Source organism: Manduca sexta, chromosome 26, assembly GCF_014839805.1.
Source record: "Manduca sexta isolate Smith_Timp_Sample1 chromosome 26, JHU_Msex_v1.0, whole genome shotgun sequence".
In the NCBI taxonomy this organism is placed as follows: Eukaryota; Metazoa; Arthropoda; class Insecta; order Lepidoptera; family Sphingidae; genus Manduca; species Manduca sexta.
In genome coordinates, this window is record NC_051140.1 from 3,668,377 (window position 1) to 3,686,277 (window position 17,901).

A 17,901-nucleotide genomic window follows, 5' to 3' on the forward strand; every position below is an offset into this window, starting at 1 on the left:
TACTAGCTGTCCTTTTTCTTCATGTTGGTTTAAATACGCAATCTCTATCAAATGACACGTCAATATTAAGAATGTGTATATGCACGTATGGAATTCTTTTGAAGTATGTTTTTTTAGGGTATGACACACTTACTTTTTTTTATATCATTGGTTTAATTGCGGTATAACACGGCGTATAACATTTAAAATTTGAATATACATACAACTATAAATACAGGTATTTAAAAGTTTTATGATCTTAAAACCGCGCTGCAGTGTACACCACAGTGGTATCATTCAAGTGACAAAAAAGAGCGCCTCCGTTTCCACTTACCTTCTCCGTCTTCCCTGAAACATCACTGCTTACCTAATCTTATTCTTATAATTATTTTGCATATATTAATATACCAGCCATCGTACTATTCTTACCTGACAAGGCAGGAGTGTATCGATTTTTTTACTAGACTGGACATTGAAACTGCTGTATTAGCTGGAAACTACGAGTCGCGAACCAGCGACGGCCGGCACATCCAGTTATAGCAAGCGGCACAAGTCATGAGCACACTTCAATGGCCAGTTTGATGTGGTTCACGTCCATGTTTCGCGCGATTGGTTCCGCAGTCGATGCTCGTTATTTATTGGCTTACATGTATCAATGTGGCAACTATAAATTTTCGTAGATATCATCAGAAAACCTGCATAGAGAATTACTCTAAAGGAATTTTGAGGGCGTGTCAAGTCTACCAATCCACACTAGGCCAGCGTGGTGGACTAAGGCCTAATCTCTCTCAGTATTTGGGCGCAAGCCGCTGTTGATCTGTGCTCATGATTCGTGCCGTTTGTGTACACCACTGCCCGTCGCACGCGTTCACCTTCGCGCCTGTACACATACACACGCACTGACCGTCGGGGTCGGGCGCGGGCGGGTCGGCGCGCGTGTCGGCGCCGCAGGCGAGCAGCAGGCGGCAGGCGGCGGCGGAGTCGCGGCGCGCCGCCACGCACAGCGCGCTCTCGCCGCGCCCGTCGCACGCGTTCACCTTCGCGCCTGTACACATACACATGCACATTATGTCTTCTGCAAGATCCCTTATCCCACTTCATCCTACTTTCCATCTTACAATAACCCTTATAACCACGGTTAATCAACAAATCTATTCCATTTTGCTGCCATAACGTCTAGCCACAGCTACTCGCGATGCGAATTGCGATGCAGTTTGGGGCGCGGCAAGCGACAATCGACGAAAACAAATGTAGGAAATTGTATGAAGTACTGGTGGTTACAACTACTGGTGGAGCGACTTGCGGCGCGATCCGCGGCACGGCGAGCGCCGAGCGAATGAAACAAATGTACTAGCAAGTACTGACCCGGCCGCTCAGCGCGGCGCGCGACGAAACACAATATTTTTCGTAGTGAATTCATAATTAATATTGAACAATTGATTAGCAAAATACTTGGTAGGCACGCCAGCCACTTTTGATAGCACCATTTTTAAATGGATAAATACGTCCGCCGCGTCACCGCGGTCGCAAGTAGTGGAGCTGTGGCATACGATCGCAAATCTCGTAGCATGCCGCGCCGCACATCGCCGCGCCACCAGTCGCGCCGCGTTTATCTGTGACCGGGCCCTTAAGTTACAGGGTAATATGTACCACATACTAGTATTTAGAACGAAAATAGGGTCAATTTAAATACCTAAAACTAGTTCTTATTTCAACACACATAAGAGCTCACCGTGTCTGAGCAGCAGGTCCATGGCGTCTAGATGCGCATGCTCCGTGGCGACATGCAGCGGTGTCTGGCCCTCCTTATTCTTCTCGTTCACGCGCCCGCCCTTCCTGATCAGCATTTCCATCACCTGAGAAATATCAACACATATTTAAGTATACAGGATCATTTTGACATTGTGTTACTAAATGAAACCGCATACTCATCTTCACCTATGCTAACATTGTGCCAAAAATCATCCATAAGAACAAATATTTTCACGAAAAGTCCTGGTCTTAGTTTCGTGATTTTTCGATCATTTTGTAGTTTAATGCGAAAATTGCTTGTACGTGTGTGTATTTCTGACTGAAAGTATGATGTTGCCGCTGCAATGAATTTTCTTAGAGTAGTGGCAGTAGGGTGTTTAAAATTAAAATTAGTTTTTATTATTATATATTTTGTTCACAACATATTTTTTTTATTACATTGAATTCATAAGACGACCAAGTTACTCGCCTGATGGTAAACGAAGACCGCCCATAAACAATAGCAACACTATCCAAAACTTTGAATTACAAATTAACATGTGACATTCCACAGCGCTCGTCATCCTGAGACATAAGATGTTAAGTCTCATGATCTCCAGTAATTGCAATGGCTACAATGTCTTTCAAACCGGGACACAACAATGTAAGCATACTTTTTAGCGACAGAGATAGACATTGCAGCAGTATCTACCCAGACGGACCCTCGCATACAAGGGACTTAACACTATAATGATTTCCTCCTAACCGAGTTTCCGCCACGGCGGTCAATCTCAACGGAAATCAGCCTGATACACAGGAGATATTATAGTGCACAAGTGTGTGCGCAATACACGGGTGCATTCTCTGTAACTTTATTCTCATAGTCTGGTAAGACAGGAATAAGACATCACCGGAAACAGACCAGGCTATACGTGCTTTTTACGTACGTTACAACGCCAACTTCCTGACTCCGAGCTGGGACTGAGTAAATTTTTTAAGATAGAAATACCCAATCACCATTATTTCGGCGCGACCCGGGATTCGAACCCAGGACCTCAACGCGGTAGTCGTACTCGCGCCGTGTACAATTACAACTACGCCACCAAGACACCAGACCGCCATAGTATAGACAGACTAATAACTGTTATTATACCCTATCGTATCAGTAGATATAAGTGACATCACGCACAGCGCACGTGTTTTTTGCCCCAGGGTTTGAGTACGTTATACATTGCGTGTGGTATATGGAAGTACTAAAATCTTTATCGACGGTTGAAAGGCTAACTGACATAGGCGACATATTATTTAAATAAATTTTAACTATATTAAAAACATAGAAAAAAGGGCTGATTTTAAATATGTGTGAAAGTTTGTGCCGCAAATAATGTCGCTTAAGTCAATTAGCGTCCCACCCGACGTTATGTATCGGTAAAGTTCTACTACACTACTTCGTTACAGAGAGTGTCTTGCTCACACCCCATATTTTGTAAGCATACAAATTTTCTTTCTTTAAATACTATATCTAAGAATTTTGACTTCAAAACCTTTCCAAATACGTCGTAAAACATCAATGTTCTTTGCTAACAAATGATCGTAAATTGGTCCTTCGAGCCGGATAATGCACAAGTACCTGTTTTCGCTTGGGGTAGACGCTGGCCGCGGCGCAGTGCAGCGGCCGGTCTCCCGTGGTCAGGTGCTGGAAGTTCACGAGCGCTTCTATCGTGCACTCTCCTGGAAGGGAGTGGGTGCTGCCGCTCGTGGAAGCCGTCGAACTCTGAACAATGTACAGCTTATGATAAATTTTGCCCATATGAGGTATAAATAAGTATTTCAAAACCCTTGTACTTGAATTCTGCAAATTGCATACATTAAATACTGTATATTACAAACATCTCAAACTAAATCTGTCTTGTGTGGACCAAAGGCACTAGACCGAATTAACACGTAAATTGATCAGCTTACCTGGTGCTGATGCTGTGAGGTGCCAGAAGACAGTTGTTTCTTGACCCTCGCGGGCTCCGCTAAACGACAAGCCTCCAGTAGGCAATGTCCGCGGTATTCAACTGTAAGGATTTTAACAAATTTACAGCATATTTTAACACAAAATGGTTTTGTAATGGAATTATACGAATTTATTACAATCGCATGGGAGTATTCTTGAGTCAGAGAGAGAATCTTTTTTTTTTTGGGTATACTTAAATTATTTCAACATATATCAAATATTATTATCCTAGTAAGCAAAATATTTTGCATAATTTAATAATTTTATTAGTAAGTCTGTTGCTAGTTTCTTTTGGTAGCAGGTATTTACAACGATATTAGTTGTCAATGCACTTACAAGCTAGCCTCTCTTGTAATTCTCTGGTGGGTGCGACGTCAAGGGCTGATTTCCCGTGACAGTTAAGGAGTGTGGGGTCGGCGCCTTCGCTCAGCAACAAAGAACACACCTGGACAAAAAACATGGATTTCATTGTGTGAAGTGCATAATGCTATAGACAATCTCCTCCTAGCCGGATTTCGGCCACGGCGGCCAATCTTAACGGAGATCAGCCAAGTACGCAGGATATTATAGTGCACAAGTGTGTGCGCAATACACAGCTGCACTCTCTGTTCCTTCACTCTCATAGTTCAGTGAGACGGCAAGCCGACATTACTGGAGAGATGTCCGGCGGCAGGACCAACGGCTTTATGAGCTTTCCGAGGCACGGGGGTATCACACCGCCAACTTCCTGACTCCGAGCTGCGACTGGGTAATTTTTAAGATGGAAAAACCCAGTCACTATTATTTTTGGCCCGACCCAGGACCTTAGCGCGGTAGTCGTACTTGTACCATGTACAATTAAAAATACGCCTATAGACAAAATGAACACAGTACTATCTCTAATTCTGCTCCAGAGAAGTCTACATTCTTTTATATAGAGGAAATTCGTCCTGATTGTAAGCTCCAAAACTGCCCAGAGGAAATAGAAAACACAGGCCAAATATTGGTATTGTAATGTTACCTCGAGCCTCGCCTTGCTGGCGGCCTCGTGCAGCGGCGTGAAGGCCCACAGGTCGGTCGCGTTGACGTCGGCGCCCGCGCGCACCAACAACTCCGTCACCTCGTAGTGACCATACGAGCACGCGTTGTGCAGCGGCACCAGACCACTACAATATTGAAACAAGAGTCTAAGGAGAAGTTCTATTTGGTTTTGGAGTAGTGTAGCAGATATGTGAGGCGGCACACACCCCTTGTCCTTGGCGTGCACGTCGGCGCCGCGCTGCAGCAGCAGGCGCACGGCGCGGGCGCGGTTGTAGCCGGCGGCGAGGTGCAGCGGCGTGGAGCGGCGCCCGTCCGCCGCGTGCACGTTCACGTTCAGCGGCGTCAGCAGCGCCGCCAGCCGCTCGTCCGCGCCCGACCGCGCCGCCTCCAGCACCTCCGCCGCACAGTACTCGCCTGCGAATAAATATATCACTCCTGCCTGTTAACTGTACTTTAATATTATGTACTTTGGGATGTAAACATTTGACGTGTTGTATGTCATAAGCTTAATAACTTAAATTATCCTCATATTACCTGTCAAAACGGGTCTGGTGGCGGGGTCGGCCAGGTCGAGTGGCGTCTTGCCTTCTGTATTTCTGATATTCGGATCGGCGCCATGTTGGAGTAAAGCTGAAAAAATATTTATCAAGTAATATTACAACAACTTGTTTGTAACATGTTAATGAGAGAACACAAGATTTGTATAAAAAATATTCGTAATACTAACCAATGCAAACATCAACTTTGCCCTTTGCAGCTGCCTCGTGGAGAGGTGTGTATCCCCAGTTGTCACGCGCCGTGGGCGCAGCTCCTGCAAATTAATATTATCATACAATACATTGTTATTGAAAAAAAAACAGATCAAATTTAACTTGACAACATGTAAAGTATAAATGTATTACAGTAAATAAATTATGCTAAAAAAACAACAAAATTACAATTTGGTTTACAATATTAATATCTTAATTGTCGAACTCCAGAGTCAACTATCACTGGACTCTACTGTTCATACATACCTGCGGACAGTAGTGCTCGCACGACATCAGCGTGTCCGAACGAGCAGGCGTTGTGTAGGGGCTGCAGACCACCGTCGTCTCTCGCCTGAAGAGCTGCGCCGGCAGCTATGAGGATCTCCACAACTTCCCTGCGTCCATAGCCTATAAACATCATTTTACTTTAAAACCTGATATTTATTTAACCTTTATTATTTGGACATGGCAAAGTGACCCAACTGTACCTGATGGTAAGCAGAATGCGGTCCTGACAGAATGTCAAATTAGGAGAGATGAGTACCCCTCACCAGTTGACACAATTATACTGGCTTGAACCAGAGAGACAATGACTGATCTCACAATGCGACACACTTAAATAGACCACTATGGTAGATTTTAACACTTTGTGTATGATGGTTGCTATCTAGATGGATACAAAATATATCTTACCACCAGCACTGTTTTATTTATGGCATTGTGATAAGCAATTATCGTCAAGAATTGTCCTAAAATCTCGCTTAGGTCCAAACTGGAAAAAAAATAGCTTCCCTCGAGAACTTGAGAAACCCATTCAAAAGACAACTGAACTTAAGTAACATGCATATTATATCCCGGCATATATAAAGCAATATTTACGGGTAAATATTTGTAAATAATAACAAACATTTGCATCAAAAGCTTTAGAAGATCCGTAAAAGCTTTTTTAATGATTTCAAGTGCTAGTCACTTGATCGTTTGTTTAAAATTACTAACAAAACAAAAATTATACATACATTATGTATTATTCAATTTTTAATAAATTCTATCACTTGAGACGTTTTGTTTGTGCCTTGAGAAGTAAAAATGGTCAAGAAAATAAAAACCCTACTTGTGATATTATATTGAAATATGACAAGCAGGGTAATATTTTGCTTGGTATAACCTTCTTATCCTACTGAGACAAATGAGGATGGTACTCTTCACATGTGTTAAATGTACCAGAGTTTTATTAAATAATATAGTCTTTGTTGTTACATTGATAACTAATTGGTGCTAAAGAACTTATTCCACCTTGAATCCAAGTTTCTCAAAAATTACAACATTGTATATTTCTTACAAAATCAACAATGATAATGACATTGAAGTTTTTCCTTGCAGTTGAGGTATTTTTTTGTATTCGCTTGATAAGATTGTTGTGTAATTTGATAAATACATAATCAACATGTGAATGCAATAATGCTAGCAATTGATACAAAAATCTATAAGTTTATACAAAGCAAATGTTTTTATCATATTGGAGTATATTGCAGTGAATGTTTCAACATGATTCATAGATGTATTGACACTATTTCATAAGCTTTCAGAATATGTGAGGAGTTATTAATATTTAATTTTTTGGAGATCTTACTGTAGACTTATTAAGAATGGATTCAAGTATATAAATATTAAATAATAAATTACATGATTACTACAATAATATCTTTGTATACTGAACATGACAAAGGAAGTTTACTAAACACACTCATTGCAAAATAATTACAGATGTACTTAACAAATGTTTAGTCCAATTAGATATTTTAATATTACAAATTACCTACTTCCATTCATGTTATGAATACATCTCATCTGTATTAGTACTTTATATTTCTATTAACAAAATAAGATAGCATACTTTAATGTGAAAAAATAATGCTCTGAATCACAAATGATAATCACGAATTGATAAACGATTAAGTGTAAAGTATTCCACAGTGTTCAAGCAAGTAATCAATCAAGGTTCTAATACAGAATTTAAACTAGAACAGAACAGCGATAATCCGTAAAAACATGAACAAAATCAACGTCCGCGACTAATTATGCAATGAACACCGAAATTCGTTGCTTCCTATAGTCAACCTTTCACTTTTGTTTTCGTTCATTGTTATCGGCCGGAATACCGTTTGTTATTCTATTATTGTGTGCATACACACCTGCAGCGAAGTGTAGAGGTGTGGATTTACGGCCGGCCGTGTCCCTGGCATTCACTGTTTGGGGAGTAATTAACTTTTTCACCCTCGCTGCATCACCGATTTTGCAAGCCTCGAACAACTCACGCAGAGGATCCGTCGGCGCCGGGAGCGCGTCCAGCGCCGACCCGAGTATAGAACGGCGGCTCGACATCTTAATGTCGTATTTCACATTTATATTTCATGAAAACATTGGCATCAGACTGCCATTTTTGCGAATTTTTCAACACAAAAACACGTACAGTACAGCAGCTGTCGATGCCTTTTTTGACAAACGTAATTCGGTGTTGCTATATTTAGACTTTCTGAGCTTTATCACCCCAAAAATAGATGGCTAATTTTAAACTATTCAGTTGGATTTGCGTGGGTATATAGGAAAGAGCAGTAAGTACACCACTAAACCTAGAACAAATAATCACATAGAAACCTTTTCCTATAGCGTATAATGACTAAAGAAAAAACTGATAAACAACCCGAAGAACGTTAAAACAACGTTTTGACGATTTGAAGACACTCCGTTGATTATAATTAATTTTGCAATAGATATTGTGTCATTGCGTTCAATTTGTATTATTTAACGTTATATCATTTAAGCCTTTTGTCGATACGCAATGTATGCTCCTTCGCAAATATATACTTTTGTTTTTCTATTATACATTACCTAAGTATATCCTCACAATATCTTAATTAGAAAAGACAAATTAAAATAAACATTTATTAAAAAGTTGTACAATTATTTAAAGTATTCTTAAGTTTTATCTCTTAAATGTAAATAAAGCCATTCTTTTAATTTTTTTGTTTGATAATTTTGCATCGATATATTATAAATTATAATAAACTCCAAATAATTATAATTTGCAATCATTTGGAGTTTATATCCTATATATTACAAATAACTTTTAACATTCGTAAAGTATTATTTTTTTTGTTAAAAAAGTTGAAATTGAATTACATCTTATAGCAATACAAAAAACATTTCATAGATACAAAATTTTAAAGTAAAAAATATTAAATTCCAGATATATAAGGATATGAAGGAGCATAGTGTTTGTGGGGTGTATATAACGATGCTAACATAATAATACAAACAAATTAATATATAGCATATAATAAGTTATGTGTTGTTATTTGAAACTGTAACTGTAACTAAACTCAAACAATTTGCATACTATCAGGGAAATAATTTTAGCACAGCAACCCTAACGTTAACGATAGAGCGAGAGTTATCAAACATAGAGTTGAGTCATAAAATAAAATTGGATAACAAATAAATATGTAAACAAAAAAAAACTGAATATGAATGATAAATTATATTTTTAGTGTCATGTTATTTTTAATATTATGAATTATTGTTTTGATATTATATTTTTAAATACATTTTGGCGCTATATTTAAAATTTTGTCACTCGTTACCGTGGCGCCACCATATAATATTGTCGCGTTTAATAGAAAGCGGCAAATGGAAGAACACGTATATGTTCTTCTATTTGCCTGTACCCTCCGTAGTAACAATAATAACTTAATTGTTTTTTAGGACGCGACGCTCGCCATTCTTTATTATAAACACGTGAGCATTCCAGTTTTTATTCTATTATTTTTATATTCGTTCAAAAACGAGAACATAAACAACACATTATTCACCTTACTCTATAATTTGTCTATAGCCTCCATACAGTTGACGAAATCAAAATGGCGTCTTTCACGGACTAGTGCATATCCGCCGCATACTGGAAATATCGTTTTAAATAATCGTGTGTGCAAATATATACCAGTGTTAACAACTATTTGTGAACAATTAATAAGTGTTAAAGTGCTAAACGAACTCACGAACTTATCAAAAGAAGATCGAGACGAGTTTCTCAAAGGTATGCCCTTTCACTTACTGACTAAGTATTATTATCGAGAAATTATCGATGAAATGTGTATATTGAAATGTGAAGTGTGACTAATTATGCTCGTCGTATGCGCCACAATCTGCGAAAACATCCTTGCAACAAATAAAAATAGGTTTATTCCGCGAGCATAAAAGACACTCAGGATCCCTGAGTTTTCTAGTGTTTCCCCATTCGACCATCGCATCGTGTTGTCTACGGAGCGCCGATGCGATCGTCCGCACTTCGCCGTGTAGTACGTAATTAAATTATTTAGGCACACACTGCTAAAGACGCGCCTTGTCTCGCAAGGCAAACTGGATTTCGGGCAATGACAACAACTTTACGAATACGTAATGCTAAATAAATCATTTTTTCATATGTGATTTCTAAAGGAAAATATCGTGTAAATATCGTTTACGGAAGACTATTCAGTTGAGAATGGTTTGGATGCTGTAGAGAACTGGGTTTGGTGTGTGTTAATTGAGTTAGTGCTGCAGTTCGCAGAATCGCTAACTGAAGTGACCAGTGGTTTATTTTGCGGGGATTGCAGTGTTGTTTCATGGGATGCTGAATGTAAAATTGGTACGACAGTCCAAATTATTCTCATTGTTACAAAATATTGTTATTCATATTATCTTTAACTTCATGTATTATACTAAATTCATTCAGTCATTGACAAGGATAAAAATAAGACACAACACAAGTGTAGGATAATAATATTTTATTTATAAGGAAAACATCATAGTCACTAATTCTTGAACAGACATTTATATATAAAATAAAATGCTCTTAAATATTTTATTCAGTAGTTGCTTGTTATCTGGTCATAATTGACTATCCTCTTATATAGTCATTACACTAGTTTCCTGACCAACTACTGTAAGCAGCTACTTGCTTACAACTACTTATTTCAAAATAATAACTGAGTATACCTTAAATGGTAAAGAGTAGTTCTTGCATAATGTTTGACTAAGTTTTTATATACCCCTTAGCCTAAAATAAAAAGGATGCTCAATAAATGTTTATTAGTAAAAAATATATATATCATTGAATACTATATGTAATTATTGTTACTTGACATTTAATTATGTTTGATTAAAAGACAAACCTAATAAAAAATGTATATAAATTATACAGCTATCCCTGAATGTTTAAATAGTCATAGCAATCTAACACACTATAGCATAGTATACTATGATAGTGGTCGCCAACTGAAATAAGTGGTGGTAAACTGACACTAGTTTTATTGCATGTTTTCCCCTTATTTTTTGATAATTGATGAATGTTTATATATTGTTTTACAACTAGACTATGTTTAGGATGGATATGGATGGTGGCTATATATTTTACATGTAAAATACATATATTTTGACTAAAGTTAACAATTCAACTAAGTATTTCTCACTGGCACAACAACCCGATTTTGATGTACTGCTATTCAAACTGTAAAAAAGTATGATACTACACAAATGTAATCCAATGAGGGATAGACCAAATTCCATTGAAATATAATTACCTTGTCATTTAATTGATATTAATAACCGGTTATTAATAGGTGGTCACCATAAATGAGGAAAAAACCTATTTGTTATTTACATAAATGTAAGTAGGAAGGCATTTATTATAGAAATATTTTGTAATAGATATATTTAATAATAATGATTTTTGTATATAAATTTTTTAATTCTTTACATCAATTGTAATAAGGAAAGATAAATATGCACATATTTTTTAACTATAGCTTTGGCCTGTACCTCACCCCATGTAAAAAAATATCCAGGATAAATAATTAACTGTTAACAATATGAAGGAATATATTTATTTTTCTTCAGTTAGGGATTTTTCAAGAATGCTCTTATGTACCCCGACTTGGACGAAATCAAAACTGTATCAATTTTGTAGATCACTGAATGGCATCACTTTAAAGTTTTTGTAAATTAATTATTCATCTGGCCCTTATTTTACTAACTACAGATTCCTACCAATGATGTCACAGCCTACTCTGTTGATTGTTTAAACATGATAACAACGGAACAGCTAGAGGCCAATTAGTGCTGCACAGATAATTTTACTCATTAATATGCTATAAAACCTTTCAATTCCTGCTTATGACGAGCTTCAATAGTTTTCAGGTATAATTTTATTAAGTAATGTTAGGTATACAACATTTCTATCAAGTTTTTATAACCATCTATATTTTTATGAAGACTATTGTTAATATATTGCTAGATAGTATCCTATTAGTATGCTCATGTGCAGCTAATGTAAAACATGTTATACAAACATTAAGAGGCATTGACCGACACTTCTTACTAATATTTCATAGACATTTTACAACAATCTGTCTGTTCCAAATTTAAAGTTGGGTTTAGTTATCCTATCATGTACAGGCCATCTTCGCCTCCATGTATATAATGCCCTATGCCCATAAGACATAATATAGCTCTTAGTGATTTTATTGCTTTTTAATGGATATTCGTTGCTTCATACAGACTGTTCTAACATGTGATAATAGTGTAATAGACATGTTAAAGACTCACAATTCTTTAACATGTCTATTATACTATTTGCCCGTAATCCCGCATGTCGATAGTAAACGTCACTACGTTTACTATCGACATGCGGGATATAAGAAATGCGAGATAACGTCTTGTATAATATGTCAAGTGTTGATAAAATTGTTCGCGGCCCCGATACAGATCGAGATGCGTTTATCTGATAAAGTATTGTATGTTTAGGTACTCGATTTACGCCGCGGCTCTTCCTATTTTGAAGGACTTCTGAATATTTTGTATTCAGCCACATATCCAAAATTAAAAGGTTGTTATATAAAGATTTTGATTCAATACGAAACATAATATATAATTATAATAAACTCTGTATTAAAAATGGGTTTGATACCAATATGATAAAAGTGTTTCAAATTGAGCGACATGATAAATATAGCTTACAGAACTTTAAATGCAAATTATTCATCAAGATATGTCAACCAATATTAAATAATATCATTTAAGAAAGGAAACCGTGTTTTCTAATCCAAAGGTCTCGACCATAACCCTTTAAATGAACCCAACTTTGTGGTATTTGCTAGACATCATTAACATCATAATTACTGTTTATTTATGACATAAATTTTGATTGCTAGCATAGAGAGGAAATTGTTAAGTAATTTAATATTAAACACACTTGCAATACTCTCTTTAATATTGATGGTACTAAATAAGTGTAAGTTTTTGATATTAATGAACGTATTTTTAATAGTGATTCATATTATATTTGTCCAATAAAGCTGTTAGGCATATTATGGCCTTTGTAACATTCACAAACAGGATATGTTTATCAGCATGTTCCTATGAAATAAAATATTACAATGTCACCATAATTTGTGTAACTGCGTTTTTAGTAATAACACATGACCCAAATAGGTATCGCGTATTCGAGAGTCCCGCAGCAACGTCTATTCCTGTCGCCAAGCAGCATTAATCTGCAAGGAAATTGCGTTAAATCTAATTACGGGACTTCATATTCAATGTCTCGAGATTGTCGAGCATGTTGCGGTGTTAAGTTTTGGGTAATCTTGACAATAATCATCAAGCAAGCGGATACCTAAGCGAAAAAGCGGCGATATCCTAGTTGGGTGTGGAACGGACTGCCGAGACGAATGTCCGCAGGTTCAAATCCCAAGGGCACACACCTCTGACTTTTCTAACATCATGTGTGTATACTTTGTGAATTTATCGTTCGCTTTAAGGGTGAAGGAAAACACGTGAGGAAACCTGCACATCTGAGAAGTTCTCTGTAGGAATTTCGAAGGTGTGTGAAGTCTACCAACCCGCACTAGGCCAGCGTGGTGGACTAAGGCCTAATCCCTCTCAGTAGTAAAGGAGGCCCGTGCTCAGCAGTGGGCAATATATAATACAGGGCTGATATTATTATTATTATAAGCGGATACCTTGTCTTGTCATTCAATCGTATAGAAAATGAAATTAAAACAACGGTTCGAAGCGTCCACTGGAACGATTATTTGTCTGCAAAGCTTTATTTTCGTAAATCTGTTGTCATCATTGTCATGTAGGCATTGTAGATAGACAATAAAACGGTTAAAAGAAAACATGTAACTGTGTTAGATCATCAGGGTTTGATAAAGCACTAGTTTTACTTGATTTTGGCAAACGAACTGTTTATTTCGAGAACTAACTGAAAAAACATACTGTGATACATTTTTTAAAGTAGTTTTAGGTGTTTTTTTATACTGATAGGGTTTCTCGCTTCGTTTAATGACTGGTTTCATTTAGTTACCACTGTTAATGTGGTGATGGTGTAGCGTCTTCGTAAGAGTTATGGATTGTTTTTGTGTTATCATCTGTTAGAGAACTATCTACAGTGGAACCATTGAAAACCGTTCTGAAACAGGGCAAATTAATTGTCATTACTTGGTTCTTTTGAAAATGACTTGTGTGCTTGTCCATGCCTAAGTTTGAAAATACATGGATTTTTGTTTGCCCCGTATGGAGTCAAATATCTCTTATATTCGTACTTCGAAATCTAATCTGTTAAAGATGCTAGTGTTTAATTCTCTTCTAGCTCAATCTATTGATAGTTGTTTCCGTGACGACAAAAAAAAAACAGTTTTACGGAGACCCCTATTAAATCTATACACAGAATTTTCATAATAATACCTACAAAGCGTCGCGTCGTCGAAATGTTTATGTTATTTTCCAGGGAAATTAGTTTTACGTCCGCCTGCGTTTCTTTCATAATGGCGTCAAAATGAATTATACTTAAAAACTGTTGCATAGTGTTGAAAATATCTCAGCGTGGGATTTAATGTTGTGGATGGCCTTCGGACCAAGCGCCGGTCTCGTCGTTTCACTGAAATGGGTCAAGTTCAACACTACGATGTTGCATCGGTTTGAAACTACGGTGAAACTTCTTTGAAACTGTCTTTCAAGTTTGTGTTTACATACACACACACTAACACCATTTATCTCCGAAGCTATTAGCTCTTAAGCAATTTTCTCTAACTTGTATTTTCTCATCATGTAGTAGGGCACAAATTCTAATATCAAGAAACGTAGTCCGTTTTTTTTAATTGAAAATCTCGCAGACATTTTGGTTGCTGGTCTTATAAAGAAAGCCAAATTCCTCACGGTTCACAACCCTGAAGTGCTATCATAATGGAGTTTGAGTTTAGATTTGGGAAATTAAATTTTAAATCAGTGTCTGAATTTAACTTCTGGTGACTCGTTAATATTGGTCTATTTAGATATTTATATTATATCCACTACTTCTTAACAGTCTACTGTTATGCTAAAAATCATCTCACTGATGTAGCATTAAGGTCATAAATGGCATTGCTGATGATATATTAATATTTAATTTTGCTCCATATAACTTTGCCAATCTACTAAGATGTAATGCACACCTGGTTGATCGAGAATAACAAAACTTTTTGCACCACAACATGCCTTCTGTATAGCGTATACTCGTACGCAACGTCGTCAAGAAATGAATGAAAATGACTACGTACAATCAGCAAAGTTGGCGGTCGACCACCCTAAGGGTCAAAATAACTTGGCAAATTTGTTTTACTACGTTTGGGAGGCGGGGTTTGGGATCGATTGCATAGATCGATATCAGTCGTAAGTCTGTTGGCTACCTGCAATGACGTTACGTAACACTACCGAACCGCTGCTGAGTGTATAATAGAAAACGAAATTAAAATTGATGCGCGCACGTCTATGCTATGACGATAATTCCTATACTTGTAAGATGCATATCGTCGGCGTAAGGAACGTAATAACAAAAGTTTTATAGTTTGGAGACAATCGCGATTTACAGTGTTTATATTGTTAAATTTTTGGCATTATTTTTTTAACAAATAAGAAACGACATTATGTTAATTATTTTATATCATATTATATGCCTGATTACCTTCTTTTTAACTTTTAACAAACCAAACTTTATGTTGTATTAAAAAATAATCATTTTAAAGCAATTTCCGCCATATTTGTCACAACTATATTTTGTTAGTAAATTATGATTAGCTACTTTTTAAGCCGTTTTTTAGTTTTCGGTCTCTTTAAACCCATAGTCTATAATTAATTTATTAAATAAATTCAATGGCTGCATAATATTATGATTGAATTTTGAATCGTAAAAATTTAAACTGTTCAGTTTATTCAATTCGTTCAATAATTCATATTATAATAATAAATCATAGTTAATAGATTTCATTATTTGAATTGTTATTTTATTTTATTTCAAAAACTTAGACGATAACATTTTATTCCAATCTCTGTATTTACAAATATTATGTATTAACATTAAAGTTAAAATAATTGACCTAAAATTATTAGCTTCTTGGAGATATTGTTTTTTTTATTTCCTCTTAATGATCTTTTTTTATCTTAAATATGAATAGTTTTTGAGTTAATAACGAAATACCTTTTTTTCATCCTAATTTGAACTATTTAACACCTTTTTGAAGTAGTTAATTGGACTATTTATCGATATGCAGAGATTATTATTTATTGAATTTGAGGCGAGTTTAAAGATTTTATGTGTAGGTGGTAATATGCTTTTATTAGAGTAATATTGAAAGGCCAACATTTTTATTGCTGCAGATGTTGTTTGAAAAGAATAAATATATCACATAAAAATGTTTTTTATCAATGTTTGTATTGACACCGGTCTTACGTGGACGCATTTATCGTTAAACTGAGTCGATTGTTATGCTATTGAATTTAGAGGCATTTAAAGATTATAAGTGTAGGCGTAGATTTGAATTCTTATTACAGTAGTATTTGCAAGGCTAACATTTTATTTCTGCACATGTCCAGTTTGTAAATTTTAGTTACTTTCTTTAGCCAATTATTTAGTTTTCGCTGAGTTAAAACCCAAAGTCTATAATCAACTTACAGTTATTGATTTTTTTTTACCGATTTAATAGCTGCATATTATGATTGAATTTTGAATTATATAAATTACTTAAACAGTTTATTTAATTCGTTAAATCATTCACATAATCATAAATTATTGTTATTCGTTTCATTATTAGAAATTATTATATTTTTTTCTCAATTGTTTTTATGCTTTTTTTGAACATTTTATTTACTTTTAAAGGACATGTCCGTTTTTTGTATGGGCGCTGGTTTTATGTTTCGAATAAATTCCAACCAACCTCAAACTTATTGAATAATAATGTGCCAAAAATTAGTAACTTGGAGTCATTAAATAATAATTTTAGACCCTTCATTGATAAGAAAAATAAGAAAAAAAAGTCATGGCTGAGTAATTCATACAAATAATTTCACGATTCGTCAAAAGATATAACTACCTGTTTTTTTTTTTACATAAGTAAGTGTTATTATTATCATTTACGGATATAAAGGGAAAAATTTTAAAAATAAGAAAATTTGAAAAAAAAAATATTTGCAGTAAGTAATTATTTTCAGAGATAACTAAACAAGATTTTTGATTACTTAACTTTTTTCGGGATGCCTTCCAAATGTAATAACGTTTATATTTGCAGAGTTCATTTTAAGTGTAATATTTAAAGTAAATAATTTTTTTTAAATCTCACAATCAAATCTTTCAAATAAAATGATTTATTTCAATAGGCTCGTTTTGTGAAACAGTCGATGAGGCTCACGCACATATCGCTACGATATATAATTATCAAAAGATAAAATCGAATATAGTAGATAATATATTTGCAACACCAATAAATAATGAGATACACATGTAAAATGAAATTTCGTAGAAAGTCTATGTAAATAAAACACATTTTTTTTGTTACTTCAGTGATATGATTTAATTGTATTCATTACAAGTTTGATACGCTCAGCAGGCAGGTTGAGTAGAGTGTGCGCTCTGGATCGGTTGGCGATGAAGCTCTCATCCGCATCCTAGTGTATACATCGAGGGACAGTGGTTCTCTGTAATACAATTAAATTATATATTAATTACTAAAATCTATTATTCTAATAATATTTTAACGTAATGACTACAGTGCCAAAATAATAAAATTTATATGGGAGCAGAACGCCAGTGCGGCCGACACAAAATACGTGGGTCAAGTACGAAATAATCCAAATTAAGTAAAAAAAAATCAGCTTTGTTTTCCATAATTGCACACATTTTATTGAGATAAAAATCCCAAATTTGCATTAAATCGGATTGTAATTCTACTTTAATTCAGTGCTACATATTATGTAGTTGTAAAAGAAACAATAATAACAGAAACCTCTGGGTTAAACTGGGTGGGACTTAAACGTCTATAAGCGGATCTTACAAACGCGCCGACATAGTTAATT

The 17,901-nt window shown here is 35.6% G+C and overlaps 2 protein-coding genes across 2 annotated transcripts in view; one reads left to right on the forward strand and one right to left on the reverse strand.

Moving 5' to 3' along the window:
* LOC115453956 (poly [ADP-ribose] polymerase tankyrase) overlaps positions 1-8,000 on the reverse strand; it is a 30,425-nt gene extending 22,425 nt beyond the window's left edge. Inside the window, exons 1-11 of the mRNA XM_037443400.1 lie at positions 7,674-8,000; positions 5,749-5,889; positions 5,460-5,543; positions 5,267-5,362; positions 4,939-5,146; positions 4,713-4,857; positions 4,049-4,157; positions 3,673-3,773; positions 3,341-3,484; positions 1,712-1,835; positions 884-1,024 (exon numbers count right to left, since the gene is read on the reverse strand). Of these exons, the coding sequence (XP_037299297.1) occupies positions 884-1,024; positions 1,712-1,835; positions 3,341-3,484; positions 3,673-3,773; positions 4,049-4,157; positions 4,713-4,857; positions 4,939-5,146; positions 5,267-5,362; positions 5,460-5,543; positions 5,749-5,889; positions 7,674-7,863 (1,483 nt within the window). The 5' untranslated portion in view covers positions 7,864-8,000. The remainder of the gene's footprint in view (positions 1-883; positions 1,025-1,711; positions 1,836-3,340; positions 3,485-3,672; positions 3,774-4,048; positions 4,158-4,712; positions 4,858-4,938; positions 5,147-5,266; positions 5,363-5,459; positions 5,544-5,748; positions 5,890-7,673) is intronic.
* Positions 8,001-9,364: 1,364 nt separating this feature from the next.
* LOC115451548 (serine/threonine-protein kinase 10) overlaps positions 9,365-17,901 on the forward strand; it is a 35,862-nt gene continuing 27,325 nt past the window's right edge. The window contains 1 exon segment of the mRNA XM_037443403.1: positions 9,365-9,574. The gene's annotated coding sequence lies outside the window, so the exon portion shown is untranslated.